The sequence below is a fragment of the Panicum virgatum genome, chromosome 4N, assembly GCF_016808335.1.
Source record: "Panicum virgatum strain AP13 chromosome 4N, P.virgatum_v5, whole genome shotgun sequence".
In the NCBI taxonomy this organism is placed as follows: domain Eukaryota; kingdom Viridiplantae; phylum Streptophyta; class Magnoliopsida; order Poales; family Poaceae; genus Panicum; species Panicum virgatum.
The window spans coordinates 43739853-43759232 of NC_053148.1; the positions used below are offsets into that span (position 1 = coordinate 43739853).

The 19380-nt window shown below is 47.7% G+C and overlaps 2 protein-coding genes and 1 pseudogene across 3 annotated transcripts; 1 reads left to right on the forward strand and 2 right to left on the reverse strand.

Moving 5' to 3' along the window:
• Window positions 1-532: 532 nt before the first annotated feature.
• LOC120671379 (putative anthocyanidin reductase) lies at window positions 533-2452 on the reverse strand. Of its 2 annotated transcripts, XM_039951681.1 has the most exons (5): window positions 2223-2450; window positions 1871-2043; window positions 1454-1672; window positions 960-1339; window positions 533-866 (listed from the first exon to the last, which is right to left on the reverse strand). In XM_039951681.1, exons 1-5 carry the CDS (start codon window positions 2353-2355, stop codon window positions 707-709), a joined length of 1065 nt encoding a protein of 354 aa, XP_039807615.1. In that variant the 5' UTR covers window positions 2356-2450; the 3' UTR covers window positions 533-706. The 2 variants fall into 2 exon arrangements, with proteins under 2 accessions (XP_039807615.1, XP_039807614.1); XM_039951680.1 differs by having other exon boundaries at window positions 960-1672; window positions 2223-2452.
• Window positions 2453-3211: 759 nt separating this feature from the next.
• LOC120671380 lies at window positions 3212-5343 on the reverse strand (annotated as a pseudogene).
• Window positions 5344-10062: 4719 nt separating this feature from the next.
• LOC120669436 lies at window positions 10063-12129 on the forward strand. The gene is made up of 4 exons (XM_039949192.1): window positions 10063-10100; window positions 10745-10898; window positions 11183-11185; window positions 11284-12129. The coding sequence occupies exons 1-4, from the start codon at window positions 10063-10065 to the stop codon at window positions 12127-12129; spliced, it is 1041 nt and encodes a 346-aa protein (XP_039805126.1).
• The last annotated feature ends 7251 nt before the right edge of the window (window positions 12130-19380 follow it).

Here is a 19380-nt window from a genome sequence, read left to right on the forward strand (position 1 = left end):
AAGCATAAATTCTTTGCCTAGTTGTTTGTTCAGGGGAAAGTTTTGACAGCTGACAATCTTCTTCTAAGAAATTGGCCCTGTAATCCAGTTTGCAACCTATGTGATCAAGAACTGGTAACGGCTGCTCATTTGTGTTTGGATTGCAGCTTTGCTAAGGAGTTCTGGTTAGTCGGGGGTTGGGCTTCTCTAGACCTTCGCCGAGCAACAGGCAATGAAAGAGACGTCCAAACATGGAGGGAGAACAATCTAAGACATCTTTCGCTGAAGAAGCAACAACGCTCGGTGGCCGCAGTGCTTATAATCACAGCTTGGCCCATCTGGATTCTGGAATGAAAGAAATAGAAATTTTTTTGAGCAGCGTTCACTGACGCCCATCCAGGTCTTTGGGCTGATTAAGACGGAGGTGCTTCTGCGTGTTCATTTAGTTCATAAATGTTGCGCTGCTTAGCTTGTATTTGTGCCTTCGTTTGGGCAAGGATGTGCGTCTGTCTCAGTTTTTTATGTAATCACAACTTTGTAAGACTCTGCTTCCTTCCTTCTTAAATGCATTGCAGTGCTCCTGTTTTTATTAAAAAAAACAAAATACCGAATTTAACATGCATGAAAGTACGGCCAGGTTACGTTCAAGTTTGCTGCATTCGGTGGCAGTTTGGGAACGTGGAAAACGCACGACTACGCCTTACTTACGGACTACGCCTTGCTGTTTTCATCCTTGCTGCGCGCTGAGCTTGGCTGCGTCGAGACAACCCAACCTCGCCGCGCAGGCAACGCTGCCGTCGAGGATCTCCTCCATGCCGTACTTGTACCTGAAGCCCAGCTCGCCCAGCTTGTCCTCGGCGGGCCGCACCCTCGCCACCGCCTCCGTCCTGGAGCAGCGATCCAGTCGATCGGATGATCAGCAAACAAAACCATCTCGCCGCCGCCGGAGACGACCAAGGTACGGGTACGCCCGGGCTTACTCTCTGAGGACGTCGAGGTGGGGGAACCTGCCGGCGAAGTGGGCGGCGACGTCGTGGATGGTCGGGTACGCGGCGGCGCAGATGAACCGGCCGGCGACGGAGGGGCGCTCCGCGCAGAGGACGAGCGCGTCGCAGGCGTCGTCCACGTGCACCAGCGGCAGCGAGCCGAGCAGCCTCTGCAGCAGGCGCAGGAACGCGAAGCCGGCCTCGCTCCGGGACGCCGGCGCCACGGCGTGCTCCAGCGTCTCCGGGGCGCGGCCGAGCACCGTGTCCCCCGCGACGAGGCCCAGGGGCAGCGTCACCACCTCGAACGCCGGGCGCTCGCCGCCGTTGTAGCTCAGGAGCTCCCACTCCGACTGCAGCTTCGACAGAATGTACTTCTGCAAATGTTCGTCAGGTTGTGTTCGTTGCTTTGGGGTTGCAGAAATCGACGAGAAAATTATCATCAGGTGATCATCAGACGGATCGCCGGATCGGAAGAACCTCTTGCTTACATCGAAGTGCGCGCTGCGCAGAGGGTAGTCAACGTCGAGCGGTGTCCAGCAAGACTCGCTGATGAAATCTTTGTAGCCGGCGCCGGCGCCGGCCTCCTTCAGCGGCGAGGCGGACGATATGGAGGCGGTGTGGATCACGCGCTTCACCGTCTGGGACTCCTCGCACTGCCGCAGGATCACGCGCACCGCGGCCACGGCGGCTTCCGCCGTGCTCTTATACTGAAGAATCAGTATCAACAATAAAATCCGTTTAAAAAGGTATGAAAAATAAAATCGTTATTTTTATTTCTCTACTTTTAATCTTTCGATTCCTTCGTTGATCAATCCCAATTTTTTGATCGGAAGGGCATCTACCCTCAAAATTTAAAAAAAAATTGGTCGTGACTTGTACAACAGCAAACTATGGGTAAATTTCACCTTGGAGCTGGCGGCTTCGAACCCGTACGGCGTGGCGACGAGGAAGACGAACCGGCAGCCAGCGATGGCCGGCGCGAAGGTGGCGGCGTCGAAGAGGTCGGCCTCGAACAACCGCAGCCGCTCCGTCGCGGCGGGGACCAGCCGGCGCAGCAGCCCGGCCTTCTCCTCGTCCCCTGCGGCCACCGAACAAACCGGACGCAGATTTCAGGACCAGGCAACTGCGCACGGGAGCCGATCGGCGACCAGCCTCCGCTCCTTGAGCTTTTTGGCGGATTCCCCGACGCGACGCGGCGGATCGGAGCGAAGCAAAGCGCCATGAGACGGAGCAGAGGAGAACGCGCGCGCCGCGCACCGGTGTCCCGCAGGGTGGCGTGGACGGTGTAGCCTCTCTCGAGGAGCTTCTTGACGAGCCACGAGCCGATGAACCCGGCGCCTCCGGTGACGCACACCCGCACTCCGCTGCCGCGCTTCCCCTCTTCCGCCATGGCTGGCCTCCTGAATTCCTGAATGGCGATGGGCTGATGCTGATGGGGCCGTCGGACCGATGCGCTCGTTATGAAGTGAAAGTGAGGACTAAGGAAACTAAACCAGCCCGAGAGCCAAATTTATACTCCCTCCCTTCTAAATTATAAGTTATTTTAAGAATTTTGGAGAGTCAAATCATTTCAAAGTTTGATCAAAATTATAGAGAAAAACACAAATATTTATGACATCAAATAGGTATACTATGAAAATATAACTAACAAAGAATCTAATAATACTTAATTGGTATCATAAATGTTATTATTTTGTTATATAAATTTGGTCAAACTTAGAAAATTTTGACTCTCTAAAATTTATGGGATGACTTATAATTTGAAACGGAGCGAGTACATGAGCTGGCCAGTGGCGACAGAAACAATTGACTGTCTTGGATCTGTCAATGCGTGCGCTTGGTGTGTGTACAGTGGCGGACAAAAAAGATAAAATTTAGCTTTATATATTAAAAAATTCTTATTATTTAATAATATTTAATTATAAAACTAATTGTAGAATCTCTGAGCTTGTTAATCCATAACCAGCTGGTGGTTATTTTAGCATTATTGTAGTAAATTAGATCCATTAAATTCATCTCATGAATTAGCACTTATCCATGAAAAGGGTTATGTAATTAGATTTTATTTAATACTCTAAATGACAAAATTCTGTTCGGCTGGTAGATGGCTTTGATTTGTTTTGAGAAAAAATTACCGTTGGCTGGATGCTGGCTGGTGACTGATGTTGATTTAGTGTGAGAGAAAATCACTGCTGGTTGATTGGTAGACAAACCAGCCAAATAGAGCATAAAGTTGACAACTTGAATTGTTTGAAAACTAGAATTATTATTCAATAGTCAATACACATGTAAATATTCTAAAAAAATGCACATGTAAATAGGTCTACAATTAAGATAAAGGAGATATCAATTGTCTCTCTACGTACATCTTTCCGGCTCATGTCAAACGGTTTCCATCTAATAAAACTAAAAAGAAGCCTTGTACCAAACAGGAGCAAGTTTATCTCGTCTTATTTATGTAGATACGCCTACTTGCGAATTTGGAACATGTAAAATGCACAGCGAACAGCAGCACACAGTCCATTCATCCTGCCGCTAGTTTAGCCTTCCAGGTTATTTTATCCTTTCTGCAGGTTGAGCCTGGTTGTGTCAAGAGAACCCAATCTCGCCGCGCAGGCAACGCTGCTGTCAAGAATCTCCTCCATGCCGTACTTGTACCTGAAACCCAGGTCCCCCAACTTGTCCCCCTCAAGTTGCACCCTCGCCACCGCCTCCGTCCTGATGCAGATTCATCAATGGATGGAAAGTATGGAACACGTCAGACCAAGTAATCTTGTCAGATCACCCGTACTCCTATGAACTAGTTAAATGGCGCGGAGGCTTTACTCTCTGAGGATGTCGAGGTGCGGGAAATTCTCGGCGAAGTGGCCGGCGACGTCGTGGATGGTCGGGTACGCGGCGGCGCAGAGGAACCGGCCGGCGACGGAGGGCCGCTCCATGCAGAAGACGAGCGCCTCGCAGACGTCGTCGACGTGCACCAGCGGCAGCGAGCCCAGGAGCTGCTGCAGTATACGCGGGAGCCCGGAGTAGGCCTCGTTGCGGGACACGGGCGACACGGCGCTCTCCATCGTCTCCGGGACGCGGCCGAGGAGCGTGTCGCCGGCGACGAGGCCCAGGGGCAGGGTCACCACCTCGAACGCCGGCCTCTCGCCGGCGTTGTAGCTCAGGAGTTCCTGCTCCGACTGCAGCTTCGACAGTATGTACTTCTGCAAATGGTCGCCAGTTTTTGCCGCTAATTGTTAAATATATACAGATTCGGCTAAAAGTTAAGGAACTCATTATCAGTCAATACAAATTCAGGGCTAAATTTAAATTAGTTGCATGATCACTGAAGGACTCCTGTTTCCCCCCCTTATAAACAGGAGTGACAAAAGTATAAAAGTGTAAAAGCCCAGTAATCACCAGCAAAAATGTCATCAGGCGTTCAGAAGAACCTTCACTACTTACATCGAAATGCGCGCTTCGGAGAGGGTAGTCAACATCGAGTGGGGTCCAACAAGATTCGCTGATGGACTCCTTGTACCCGGCGGCGCCGGAGCCTTGCTTCATCAGCGGCGAAGCGGCGGATATGGAGGCGGTGTGTATCACGCGCTTCACCGTCTTGGACTCCTCGCACTGCCTGAGGATCGCGCGCACCGCGTCCACGACTGCTTCCGCCGTGCTCTTGTACTGACAAGCCCACAGCACACGGTTCAATCATCAGAATCAGCAAATTACGAACCAAATTTGAAATACTTGGTGCTCGGAATTCGTTGATTCCTTCGCTGCCCGAGACCCAAGTCCAATTTTGCCTTTGGAAGGTCAGCTTTGATTTTTCTCCTCCCCGGCCAGGAAAAAAGCTTGCGTCGAGCACGCCTGATCATGGCTTGCACAACGACGTACGGGAGCGAATTGGCATACTGCACCTTGTTGCCGGCGGCTTCGAGGCCGAATGGGGTGGCGAGGAGGAAGACGAACTGGCACCCGGCGATGCCCGGCGCGAAGGTGGCCGCGTCGAAGAGGTCGGCGTCGAACAGCCGCAGCCGCTCGGCCGCGCCGGGGACCAGCCGCCGCAGCATCCCCGCCTTCTCCTTGTCTCCTGCGCGGCCACCAGATGAATCCAATTCATATCTCCGAACCAGGCAACCACACACAACTACACAAGAGCCGATCCGCTCCTTTTGCGCGGATCGATGCGATGAGCCGCCATGAAACGACGGTGGAGCTCGCGCACGGCGCACCTGTGTTCCGGAGGGTGGCGTGGACGGTGTATCCTTTCTCGAGGAGCTCTTGACGAGCCAGGAGCCAATGAACCCGGCGCCTCCGGTGACGCACACCCGCACTCCGCTGCTCCCCTGCTCTTCCGCCATGGCTGCCTCTCGAAATGGGTATGCTGAGGAGTGAGAGAGGCAGAGCCTGATCCTGAGCATTTATACACGAGCAGGACATGAAAAAGTTGACCGTCGGTCAAATGCTGCGGTTGGTGTGCATAGAAGGGAGGCCACGTCACGTCGGTCAAATGCTGCGGTTGGTGTGCATAGAAGGGAGGCCACGTCACGTGTATCCTGGACCCAACTTGTAATTCTCGATTTGGCATAGTTGGGCCGAAAATTTTGTTTTTCTTTGGATATGCGGCTCGCAAAGAATTTGGACGCATATTGTGAGGCCCCGCTCGGCCTGAGACCACGGCCCGAGAATAACGGTTAAGCCTGGCCCAACACCAATTTACGGCTAGCTGGTTTTGCTGAACGTTATATCGATTATCTCCAATTTCCTCAAAAAAGAAAGATCGATTATCTTCACACGGTGTGAGACTTTTCTAACAACAAGAACGTCACCCACGCTGTTTGAACACCGAGCTAAACTTTAAATAATTGGCGCAACAGCATTTGAAGACTCAAGCGTTATTTCAAGAGAGTATCGCTCTCCATTTACCTTTAAAGAAAACATGTACGGCATATCAAATGCTATCGATGAAGCCTACATATATAAAGGAACTAGTGTCCATTGGACACATTATCTTTATTGTCTCTAATTAATTGCTACGATCACATCTATGCAATGTCATGTCACCTCTAAACTTATAGCACTGGATCACGCTAACATTAATCTTGGAAGTATTAAAAATTGGCGAATTGCGCAAGTTAGTAGGTACAGTATATTATGGTGGAACCTACCCACTCTAGGTTCGAGTCCACAAGTACTTGCATTTTTATAAATTTATTCTATATAAAGTTAACCGATGCTATTCTTTCCTAAGTAGATGACACGTCCATTATTGATGGTGATCTACCGGCTTCGAAGGTGCTCTTATGTTTAGAATTGGATTTATATTTTTATGAGTATCTCAACATCTATCGTCTAGACAAAAAGGGGTTGTAGAAGCTTGGTAGCATCTCATATCCTTATAAAAAGTTCGACTCCACGTGGAAGTGAATTTTCTTGGATTTAATGGTGTTATAGTTATACTTTAAGTGGTACGCGATATTTCCATTGACAGCAAGGCGCCTATGGTAAATTCGTCAATCTTGAGAATTTATCGTCTCAACCTTCAAAAATGCTCGTCGAGATAAGCAATTTTCTGTGACCGGAGAGGTTATAAGTAATCACATTGTTGACTATTCGGGTGCGTTCATACATACTATATCTGGTTTCATTGGTTTCTTTGACTGTGTTGGCTTGTCAGCCAACCAACCAGCAGTATTTTCTCCAACACCAAATTAGCATCAATTAGCAGTCAGCAATATTTTTCTCTCACAACAAATCAACATCAGCCATCAGACGTAGCCGGCTAAACACATGCCTGTATTTATTGCTTTCTTTTCATAGACCTAACTTGGGGCCCACACGTGTAGATGAAAGGATGTCCTGATGGGAGCTGTGGTATTCATTTATTGTTGCTTTTGTGGTCCAGCGTGGACTACTTCTGTTATCTCAGTGTGTTAGGCCAGTCTTAGTGGGAGTTTCATAGGCACAATTATCTAGACTGGGAACTAGGTAACCGTGCCAGATGAGTTTCATGGTGATGAAACTCTTCTCACATCCCATGAAACTCCACCCTTCTCTCTCCTTGTCATGTCAGAAAAATTGATGATATTTAATTCTTTGAAACCCTCTATGAAACCCCATTAAGACTGGCCTTAGTAGTAACCCTCGTTTATGGCGCATCGCTGTCGCCCACCTCTTGGTGGTGCTAGTTATTTTATATTCTTTTGGATTGTGTTAGAATAAGCATGAGAGGCAGAAGGTTTTTGGACTTTTCAATGGTTTCAAGTGGTATCTACATTGTTTTTCTGTGTATAATAATATTATCTTTTATTTGTCCGTTTAGGGCTCAGGTGATTTTTAGATATAGAATTTTAGTATTTAGCGTTTAGAGTTAGAGTTTATGGTTTGACGTTTGGGGTTTGAAGTTCAGTGTTTGTAGGGGTTAGGATTTTTCAGTATATAATCTTGAGGGTTTAGGGTTCGGGGTTTGAAATTTGTGTTTTAGGGTTTAAGGTTGAGAGTTCTTAGGGTTAAGGATTTTTTTAGGGTGCAGAATTTTGGGGGGTTTGGATGTAGGGTTTAAGATTTTTTAGGGCATAGGGTTTTAAGAATTAAGGTTTTTAGCGTTTAAGGTTTCGAGATTTTAGGTTTAGAGTTTGGGGCTTATGGTTTTTTTAGTGTGTAGGATTTTTAGGGTTTGTTTAGGATGTAGGATTTTATAGTTTAGGGTTATTTGGATTTATAATTTTTAGAATATAGGTTTAGGATCTAAGGTTAAGTGTTTTTAGGATTTAGGATTGAGAGCTTATGGTTTTTAGCGGGTACGACTTTTAGGGTTTGCGGTTGGGGTTGACAGTTTCGGGTTTAGGGTTTTGGGACTAGGATTTAGAGTTTAGCATCCATGGTTTTTTAGTTTAGTGTTTAGAGTTTTGTTTCTGTATTTTTGTTTATTGGGCATAATTTAAGATATAGTTTGTAGTGTTATGTTAATTCATTTAAGCGGTAGGTGTTCCCTGGACTTACATTTTTTTACATACTCGCATTTTTTCACTTTTTAAAAGTGCAATCAACTGTGTATGTAAAGAATAAAATAAACTTTTGTATATATATTATGTAAAGTGGTGCATTTGAATGCTTAGAGTGTAAATTAGATAGAATAGGTAAAAATAGCTAAACTTCTTTAATCAACATTTAACGGTCTCTATATTGCTCCCCTCGCTATCCCGCTAGCCATCACAGCCCCTGCGCTCGGCATTTATCCCAAGCGGCACTGCTCGCCATCCCCGCACTTTGTGTCCTCCTGCAGTCCTCTCTCCCCCACGCCATGCGCCCCCGCCCTGCCTCCTCCCGCTGCCACCATCCCTGCGCCCCCGCTTGCTCCGGCGTGCGTGGGACAGAGCTCGGTGCGGGCATCCTTCTTTGGCATGCTAGATCTACGCGCCAAGGCCGGTGAGGCCGTTTTTGTCTCTCCGGCGTCCGACGCCGTGGTGGTGGGCAGGACTGGTGGTGGGATAGTTCGCACGGGTCGCCGGGTTCCGCGTCGTCAGCAGCGCCGGGTCCGCAAAGAAGGTGGAGCTCTTGCGGACCACAAGTTCGGGTTCCACGATGCATTCAACTACAAGAAGGAGCCCGACCTCGCCGCCGCACTCCGGTGGGAAGAAAGATGACGTGTGCAACCACTCCACTGTCGCCGCCAAGCGCCATTCTCGTGCGCTTATGCAGTACGTTCGTCGTTGGCCTGGCTGGAGAGGATGTGGAGTCAGTTTGTCTAGTATGTTGGTTACCATGGCATTTTGGAGGTTCTCTATTTTTTTTACAATGTTGGTAAAGGTCTAAATTTTGCTATAAAGATAGTTATTTTCTTGAAGATGCTGTATGAAGTTGCGCAGTGGATGCTTCGGGCAGAGTATATTCGACTCGTACCTGGAGCCTTCTGCGGGAAGATTGAACAATCTGACCCTGTTTGTTTTTGTTGCGCTACTTGCGCTACAAAAAGAATTTTGCATGTATGCAGTATTAAATGAAGTTTATTTGCATATTTTTTTCATAAATGAGTGCAACTTTGCGCGAGAATCTAATGACAGTAATTAATTTATAATTGGCTACAGTAATGCTACAGTATCAATTCTCTAATTATGCGGTCAAATATCTCATTAGATTTGTCTTGCGAAGTAGCACAGGGATTGTAGACAACTTTCTAGCTTGAAAATTATTATTTTATATATCACAAACGAAGTCGAGTTTAAACAAGATATTTATACAGTTATGTATCATTATATCATCTACGTGTGTCATTTTTTGGGTGAATTTAGACGACTTTTTTGCCATGGTTTGTACGAGTTTTCATAAAAATTGTGGTTTCCACCAGATATGTTTCCTTATTTAACAACTCTAATTATTGGTCAAAATTTACTACAGTAGTTTGTGCCACGAAAACCAAACAGGGTCCCTATATACGAGTCTCGTGCTTCCCGGCGTGGAGATCTCTGCACGTAATCATTATGGAATTATTGCGTTTTTACCCTATTTTAAACCTCAATTGTGATTTTACCCTCAGTTATTTTGACTTTGCATTTTTACCCCTACTGTTGCACTGCAAAGCCTCCGTTTGCCCCTATAATTCACTTTGTTAGTTGCATAGACAGTTTAAGAATTTTAAAACATAAGAAAACTCTTCGTAATATAGTAAAAAGACCAAAATACCCTTTATCCCTAGAATCCCTTATTCTTCACCATGCTGTTCCTATCTCTTCACTGAGCCACCCACGAACCCTAACCCTAACACAAGGAGGCGAGCAGCGGGGCGATTGGCTAGCACGCCCAGCAGCGAGAAGCGAGCGCGCGTGCAGAGGGGCGACATGAGGCGGGCCCGCGCGGGCGACAGGACGCGCACGCGCTTGGTGGCCAGCGATAGGACGCGCGCTTGGAGGCCGGCGACAGGACGCGCGAAGGGGCCCGCGGGCAGCGTGCGGCTCGCGGGGAGCCAAGCGCGCGCAGGGGCCCACGGGGTCCACGCGCAGAGCGAGCGCGCGCCGGGGACCGCGGGGTGGCGTGCGGCTCGTGCGGGGCGGGCGCGCGCGGGGGACCGCGGGGCTCGGGCGGCGTGTGCGGGCGGCGTGGCGTGGCAGCCATGAATCCAGAGTGCAGGGACGTGGAGTTGATGTCCAGGTACGTTTTTTTGATTTGTGACTGTCTATTGGACAAATGTGGGATGAATTAATCTCAGGATTTAGACGATTGCGCTAATTTTGTTTCAATTGCTCTAATTTGTAGGCAAAATCAGATAAGTTTTCTTCAGTTTGACTGATGGGGGATCAAAAACATATGTGAAGGGTAAAACTTTGCCAACTCAAAGGATTGACATCAATAACTATAGTTTGCTGCAGTTGGTTGATTTCATAGCTGAGCACTATACGTGGGGTTCCAAACAGCATGTTACTTTGTTGCGTGAGTCTGAATATACTATAAAGTCTGATGAGCAGCTGTTTGAGTGGTTTCAACAATCTGGACAAGGGAGTAGTTGAGATTAATGCTCAGGTCAATGATTTTGAGGGCCCATTGCAGTGTTCGCCAACAAAACGTGGGTGTCACCCATCTGTAAGAAATAAAGCATCCACTACCACCACTGAAAGAGCCACTGAGCCACCCATCAATGAGAGGTGCACCAATGAGAGAGTCACATTCACAAGTAAGAAATCCACAAGTACGAAAAAGAGAGGCACCAAATGCAAGGGGAAAGATGGAGATGATGACTGTGCCGGAGTTGATGATGAGGGTATATATTCTGACACTGATTCGCTTGTGGCACCAAGTGATAGCAGCTATGATAGTGATTTGGCTGCATCGTCTGACTCTGATGATGATTGCTCCGATCCTGAGTTTGATCCTAATGGTGAAGTTGTTGACAATGATGAAGAATACGACCCTCCCCCCTTTTCATATGATGTTGCCGATCCAATTATCGATGTAAATGTGGTGTTTCCAGATATGGATTAGTGCAAGTCTGCAGTTACCCATCATGCAATCTTGCATGATCATGCTTTTGAGATTGTGAAAAAGGATAAGAGCAGATTTAGAACTCAATGCAAGAGAGCCGACCAGGGCTGCAAGTGGACATTTTTTTGCATCAACTAGTATGAAATACATTGGCTGCAAGACAATTAGCATCTTCTCTATCATTTTCAGCAAGTAATTGGCATCTTTTCTACCATTTTCAGCAAGTAATTAGCACCTTTTTCTGTTATTTTCAGCAAGTAATTGGCACCTTTTTCTGTTATTTTCAGCAAGTAATTGGCACCTTTTTCTGTTATTTTCAGCAAGTAATTGGCACCTTTTTTGCCATTTGTTGCAGGTTAAGACAAGTGGACCAAAACATACTTGTGGTTCTGTCAACAATTGTGGTGAAACAATGGCCTCAAACAAATGGGTGGCTGAAAGAGTGGTGGATCAGTTACGGGATGATCCTGAATTGGGACCAAGGGAATTGCACAATATGCTGCAGAAAAAGTACTCCATAGATATTCCATATCATAGAGTTTATAGAGACAAACATAGAGCAATGGACACCATATATGGCAAGTGGGATGACAGTTATGACTTGTTACCGACCTATCAAGCTGAACTTCTCTTAGTTGTACCTGGAAGCATTGTTGAGCAAGACACCGAAAAAGATGACAATGATGATTTCTGTTTCAGGAGGTTCTTTGTTGCTCTCCAACCATTCATTGATAGATTTTTGCAAGGTTGTAGACCCTACGTTGCCATGGATGCCACACACTTGACAGGGAGGTCCAGGGGTCTGTTGGCAGCAGTGGTGGCGGTGGATGGTCACAATTGGCTATTTCCAGTGGCTTGTGGTGTGATTGAGACCGAGTCTACAGAAAGCTGGACTTGGTTTGTTAATAACTTGAAGAAGGCAATTGGTACTCCTCCTGGTCTTGTCATTAGTACAGATGCGGGCAAAGGTATAGAGGTGGCTGTACATGATGTATACCCTGGAGTTGAGCATAGAGAATGCATGAGACACTTGTGGAAGAACATGAAGAAGAATGGATATGGTAGTGAGCTTTATGGTAAAAATATGTGGTGTGCTGCCAAGAGCTTGACAATTGATAATTTCAGCTACTTCATGGGCAAGATAGAGGAGAAGGATACTAGTGCACTTGAGTGGTTGGATGAGAATCATCCATATGTTTAGAGTAGAAGCAAATTCTCTGAAAATTGTAAGGTAGATTACATCAACAACAATCTTTCTGAAAGTTTCAATAGTTGGGTGTCAAAAATCAAGGATTTCAGGTTGTTGAGATGCATGATAAGATAAGACAAAAGATTATCAAGAAAATGGTTTAGAGAGCCAAAATTGGTAGAAAAATATCAGGAAACATCATCCCAGCTATCACCAATGATCTGAATGCTAAAATCAAGACTATTAAGGACCATGACGTATTGATATGTGGTGCTGGAACAGCGGAAGTAACTGTGAACAGATTCAGACATGCAGTGAATTTGGAACAAAAGACATGTACTTGTAGGGCATGGTAAGTCACTGGAAAGCCCTGCACTCATGCTCTAGCTTTCATTGCTAGGCTTAGTGTAACATCCCAAAAATTCACCAAGATAACTCACGCGCTAAAATGTTTCAAAATTATTGTCATCGTTGAGCTCAAATCATTTTTCCGCCCAATCTCCTAATCTCCCGAAAAACCGGTCCCGGCATACGAATCCATCGCTGTCCCGTCTCCCTGTTCGCCCTTGTCCCGCGCGTCACGCCCGACCGGCGCGCGTGCGCGTCCGGCCGCGGTCGCCGCGCGAATCTCTCTCTCTCTCCTTCTGTTTTTCTTTTTCTTTTTCCTTTTTCCATTTTCCTTCTTTTTCTTTTTTCCTCCTTGTAGCGAAAATGGCCTCTCATGCCATATTTCAATATAATGTTTTGGCGATTGATGACACACGCAACACTTGAACTAATGGGTTTGCTTAGATGATATACTCAGGCTTTTAGGTTCAAGTGATGACAAAGAGAAGAGAGGCGAAGCTAGGCCCGAAGGGCCGCCCCTACGGGGGTTCCGCTACCCGGTTAGCGGACGGGGGTCGAGGGGGAGCCGCCCCTCGCGGGTCTCAGGGCAGCGCCCTGAAACCTAAAAGAAATCAAGTCACCGGTTGAACCGACGCCAAGCAAATTACACACGTCGGTGCATTGACTTGAGCACGTCTGGGAGTTTTAGTATCACCGGATGAACCGACGTAAGGCAAAATGTACTCATCGGTGCAATGACAGAGATGGCCTGCGGGCTAGGGTTTGGCACCGGATGAACCGACGATAGGAAGTTTGAATACGTCGGTGCAATGGCAGAAGCAGACCAAGGAAAATGCATACATCGGATGAACCGATGATGCACCGGTTAATGGCGTCGGTGCAGTTGTCCAGAGAGTTTGTTTTTCAAGGATCAGAGGACAGTTGCACTCACCGGTTAAACCGACGCTAACATTACATACACCGGTCGATTGCGTCGGTTGATTGCCCGTACACGTAACGGCTAGTTTTCAGTGGGCAGTTTAGTATCACCGGTTAAACCGACGATGGCGATTTGGGGAGCATCGGATTAACCGGTGTTAAGCACATTTCTGGCAGCTTTTCTCCAACGGCTATATTTGCTTGTGCTGCCTATATATACCCCCAAGGCCGCACCATTGTGTGTGCTGGAGTTCAAAGAAGTATACTAGAGCTAAAGATCATCTCCAACCACCATAGAGCTTCATTGTACATCATATAGGCTTAAGCACACTTGTTAGAGTGCTTAGTGCTTGATTAGGGATTAGTTCTTGCGAGAGCTCCCTTGAGAGAAGTCTTGCTGCGGCAAGCAAACACTTGTACTCGTCGTGTGACCCTCCGACTTGGTGTGGAGTGGCAACGACACTTTGTGCGGGGAAGGAGGCCCCTACTTGGTGTTAAAGCTCCAAGATAGTGAAGACGGTGCCGTGGTGACGCTTCGAGATAGACGGTGGCGGTGACCTCGTTTTTGTGACTTGGTGTCACTTAGCCTTTGCTTGTCGAGAGCCTTGGAGGCGTGGCAAGACGGTGATCAAGCGAAGAGACTCGGTATCACACTTGTTCTTTGTGAGCAAGTGGCCGTGGACGTAGGGAGGGACTTTGGTGTCCTAACCGAACCACGTTAAATCGTGTGTCTTGGTGTCTTCACGGGAGTTTGCATATCCTCTCCCTTACCGCTTTACTTACCGCATTACGTTTCCGCATTTACTCTTTCTTGCTTACCTTTACTTTCCTAGTTAGTTTGATTAGGATTGACTATAGGTTGCAAGTCTTTTGGGGTAAGTAGAGGGTAGCATAGATAAACCTTAGTCATAACTAGCATGTGTAGGACGTGTTAGGTTTATCTTATGCAATTAGATTGAGCCCTAGGATAGAAAAGCGATTAGCGACCCTATTCACCCCCTCCCCCTCTAGGGTCGGACACCCCGGTGATCCTTACACTCCTCCTCCTCCCTTCCTTCCCTCTCTCCTCTTCCGCGCTCTGCAGAGCAGCTCGCTCACCGCGCCGCCCTGCTCCCCGCACGCACTCGCCCTCTCCCGGTCGCCTCCACGCGCTCCACGCGCACGCCCACGCGCACCACGCGGATGAGCCGCTCGCCGCACCGCTCGCCGACCCGTCCCGTCCCCTGGCCACCTCGCCGCGCCGCCCGCCGAGCCGCACAGCACGCACAGCGCCCCGCCTCGACGCCCGTGCCCGCACAGCTCGACGCTGAGCTCCACAGCCTGCCACCCCCACGTTCCCGCTGCCCGAGACGTCGCGTCGCCGCCGCAAATCACGCTGCCGACACTCGCAGGCGGCCGAGCGCCATTAATGGCGCCCCGTCGAGCTCGCCGGCCGCCACCACCGCCGCGCCCCTCCTCCACCTTCTTACTCCGCCTATAAATAGGCCTCCCATCACGCTCCCCACCACCGCATACCCTTCCGCCACCGCTAGCCCCTCCCCTCGCCTTGCAGCGCCGCCACCAGGGCCACCTTCGCCCGCCGCCGTTGGCCTTCGTGGCCAGGCCGCCCCGCTCCATTCCAGCCCGAGTTAGGTAGGGCATCCGAACCCCCCCCCCTTCATCCCTCTCTCCATTTTTCCCCGCTTCCTGGCCGCCGCCGCGCTCCATAGCACGGCCGCCCGCCGCCCGCCAGCCTCCGTGGCACCGCCGCCTCGCCGTATTCCGACCCAAATCGAGGTGGGCGACGGGATCCCCTCGTCACCCTCCCCCTTTTCCCCCTGCTCCCGCTTGCCGCCATGCGCCAGGGCCGCCGGCCCAGGCACCGCCGGCGCCCTGCTCCCCCTCCTCTGCTTCATGGGAGGGAGGAGGAAGAAGAAAGGCAAAATTGCCTTGAGCCCCCTCCCTTTTCCCCAATTTCATTAAGAGCCCTTTTCCCTTATGATCTTTTTACAAATAAACCCTCCATGTTCTCCCTATTTAAAAACTAACCCCTCCACCATACAAAAACAATTACACATAGGTCCCTGCCCCTTTCCAGATTAGCCAGAAATTTTTTTAAAATATTATAATCAAGTCCTTTCACTCTCAAAACTAATTACAAATAAGCCCCTGGATCCTTATTTAGCCCTGAACCCCTCTTTGACCTATCATTTCATGCGCCAAAAATCCTCCGATCGACCTGAAACTTTACCACGCCATTTCTATTATAATTTTGGCCATGTCATTAGAAAACCGCCCAAAAATATTACTCCTATCTCCATATCTTAATTGTTTCCGATTCAAGCTCGACGATAAAACCTTTATTTCTTTTTCTTGATTGTGTGATTGTTTATATACGTCGTAGATCACGGTGTGAACGAGGGAGAACCCGTCGACGAGCAATACTGTGAGCAAGTGAACGAGGACCAGTTCCGCGACCCCGATCCCGAAGGACAGTACATCGATCAGGACTTCCCGGAAGGATTTGAGAACGGCAAGTTCAATCCCATCCTTTGATGCATGTTTTGTCCCAGTTTTATAAACACAACCTATTGGCCTGTTTTATAAAATTGCATATGTTTTGCCTGCTGAAAACATGGTTGGATAGTCACCCCCTTGATTTGTTATAACCATTCCTTTACCACCTAGATTAATGTCTGAATGTGATGTGTTTGGACGTTAATCGCTGCTAGAACGCTTAGGACCTTTAACACGATACGACTTGTTTTATAAAAAGAAAATGTGTGAGTGTGTGTGGGAAGGGAAAATGTGAAACCTTCGAAAGATGAGTTTAGGCAGGATAGATGGCATTTCTGTGTGATTTGCCAAATGGTGTGCTCTAACCTGTGTGGTTAAGCAAGGAAGGGAGATATCCATCTTGTCACAATTAAGGACCGAGTTGGTGTGTCGTCTCACCTAACTCCACTATCGTGCAAACCACTCGACCGTTGAATGGGCAACGGCTTAGCATAAACCCCAATAGTTAGTCTGGTAGCCATCAGGAGAGCTGAGAGCAACGGGTGATCAAGGAGAAGGGATTAGCTCTGTGTGACTTATGCCCCGGTTAAAACTTCTGTGATAGGTCAATGACCCCTTGTTGGATCCCGTGATGGCTAGTCAGGTCTAGCTAAGGTGGGTAATGGCTTTGTTGGGATCTGCACCGACACTAAGGTGATCGAGTTGCGGTACCCCGCTTGTGGGTAAAGTTGCACACCTCTGCAGAGTTAAGAATCTATTCGAATAGCAGTGTCCACGGTACTGGGCGAGTTACGGTGTGGTCACATAACTAGTGTTTCTTCTGGGAATGGATGGGTTGGCGTGAGTTGTTTTGGAAAAGTGTCCGGCAGCTGTGCCGTGTGCTACGGCGGATGAGGAGTCCGGTAGCAACTTAAAATTGGGATCCTGTGTGGATCAACCCTACGTGCTACTCAGTGCAAGATAATGGCTTTGAAAACCCCTTTCTTTCAAATAAACCTCTGCATAAAAATTAGCTTTCCGCAAATTAAACCCTAGCCTTATCCTTGATTTATCTTGTGCATTATATTCTGTTTATACCCCCTCCGTGGGTGTGGTTGGACTTGCTGAGTACATTTGTACTCACCCCATTCTTAATTTTTGCAGAGGAAGATCCAGACTTCATTCCTGAAGACGTTGAGTAGAGGTTCCGTCCTGCACCCAACCTTGCCTGTGGATAGGGTCATCCGCAGGAAGTTCCGTATGGCGCAAGACTCCGATGACTCCCTCTTCATAGTTAATATCGTTGTGTGGGTGTTAGTTGCAATTCTCGCGATAGTGGCACTTCACTGCCCACTTCCGCGTAGAATTGTACGGTGATGTACCATCTGATGTAATAAAAGTATTATCAGCCTCCTGGGATTGATATTGTATCACTTTTAAGTGTTCTCTTATGAGGGGATGCTTCACTTAGTAGGCATGTAAAGATAGATGAATTTGTTGATGAGTATTTCGCTGTTGATAGATTCAGGAAGGCATATGCAGATTCTTTCAATCCTATGACATCTAAGGATAGTTGGCCACGTGTTGATTTAGGCTACAAAATCAAGAAGCCTAAATTGATAAGGAAACCGGGCAGACCAAGAATATCTAGAATGAAGTCATATGATGAGGTTGGAACTAGCAAAAAGAGAAAGCCATGTTCTGAATGTAATGAACTAGGCCACATAGCAAAGCATTGCCAAGGAGGTCTCACTGCTAGTCAAAAGAGGAAACTTTCAACTTCATAAAATGAATCATCTTCACAAACCTTAGCGTGAGTGATGGATTTTTAACTATATGTATATTTTTCCTGCTTTATGTTGTCAAACTGTTAACTGAACCATTTTTCTATGTTTGTGTGAAGTGCAAGTGCAACAGAAAGAGGGAGGGGGAGAGGGAGGGGAAGAGGAAGAGGACATCCAAGTGAAAGTGAAACTGGAACAGAAGGTGATGCAGGAGGGAGGGGAAGAGGAAGAGGAAGAGGAAGAGGAACCGAAAATCCAAGTGGAAGTGAAAGTGGAACCGAAGGTGCTGGAGGAGGAAGGGGAAGAGGAAGAGGAAGAAGTGGAGGAACAGGAGGGCGACTGGCTTCATTTTTAGGGATAGATGCATGAATGTGATGCAACCACTGATCATGTAATATACTAGTCGCTTTTGTTGGACACCTATGTTGGGATGTCATGTGGTGGTGCTTCTCTTTTGGATATGTATGATGGCATTGTGATTTGGTGGTACATCTCTTTTTGGATATGTATGATGGGATATTATCTATCTATATATATGCATGTGGTTTGAACTTAGTTTTGTGTGTCATGTTGCTGTTCAAATTTATGTCAAAATCTTGTTCATATTCTTATTGAAACGCTGCTGAAATATAATGACAAACAAAGGTATATTCACAAAGTTCTAAAAAAAGTAGGGGTATATTCGCAAGGGCAAAATTGTCTTCTTTGACACCGTTAAGTTCTGTTAACGGAGTAGGGGTAAAATGAGTCTTCATTTCCAAACAGTAGGGGTAAAAATGCAAAGTGAACAAAAGTGGGGGTAAAATCACAATTGAGGTTCAAAACAGGGGCAAGAACGCAATTGCCCCAATCATTATAGGCCCCACCTCACAGTAACTTTGACCGGGCACACTAATTGCTGGCAAATGAGGTAACTTGGTTTGTAAAAGCCTTGCTTTTTTTGAACGAACAAGCACAGACGCACCCATTTCTATTAATAGAGAAGGAGTTATAGGCGAGGAGCCATGGAAGGTTTCTCAAGAAAAAACGAAAAGGAACAAAAAAGCGAACAAAAAAAACTATATGAAGGGCGGCCCAGCGGCCAGCCACTAATCACCCAAGATGCTCAATAGGTGCCGGGCACCCGCAATGCCCCAAGCCCACACCTCCTGCTTTATTTTTGTCAGAAGCGCTATCGTCGAGGACTCGCACCGGTCAAAAATTCTTGCGTTCCTCTCCTTCCAGATCTCCCAGTTTACCAATAGGAGGAGTGATCTGAGTGCCTTAGTCAAAACGTTCCGAAGCTTTCCCATGAAGTGCCACCATTCATCGACCGAATGCGTGATCGGCCAACGACGTGGGTCCAGATGTTCGTATTGCACCCAAACAGCGATCAAGCTCCACAGTCATTTTGTATAGCAGCACGTGACGAGTAGGTGATGCGCTGTTTCCGGTTCACGCCGACATAAGGGGCAAAAGTTGTTCCTCGGCCAGCCCCTGGATGCCAACCGGTCTGACGTCCAAACTCTATTCTTGATGATGAGCCAAAGCAAAAAAAACTTGCATTTTGGCGGCGCCCATTGTTTCCAACTCAGCAGATGCAGGTCTGAACGGACTGATCCAAACAAATGAGCCCGATAGGCTGATGCAGCAGTGTAGTCCCCGCTAGGCGTCCACTTCCACCTGATAGTGTCCACCGTGTCCGGATTAAGGCGAACGTCCCTCACGACCAACCAGAGATCGACGAATTGCTGCAGAT

Bases quoted from the DNA above. Each gene is read 5' to 3' on its own strand.
- LOC120671379 (XM_039951680.1), bottom strand. From the start codon at position 2,355: ATGGCGGAAGAGGGGAAGCGCGGCAGCGGAGTGCGGGTGTGCGTCACC. The intron at 1,673-1,870 runs GTGAAATTTACC...CTGATTCTTCAG, and splicing joins TCGAAGCCGCCAGCTCCAAG to TATAAGAGCACGGCGGAAGC. The intron at 867-959 runs GTAAGCCCGGGC...TCGCTGCTCCAG, and splicing joins CACCTCGACGTCCTCAGAGA to GACGGAGGCGGTGGCGAGGG.
- LOC120669436 (XM_039949192.1), top strand. From the start codon at position 10,063: ATGAATCCAGAGTGCAGGGACGTGGAGTTGATGTCCAG. The intron at 10,101-10,744 runs GTACGTTTTTTT...TGTGGCACCAAG, and splicing joins GACGTGGAGTTGATGTCCAG to TGATAGCAGCTATGATAGTG.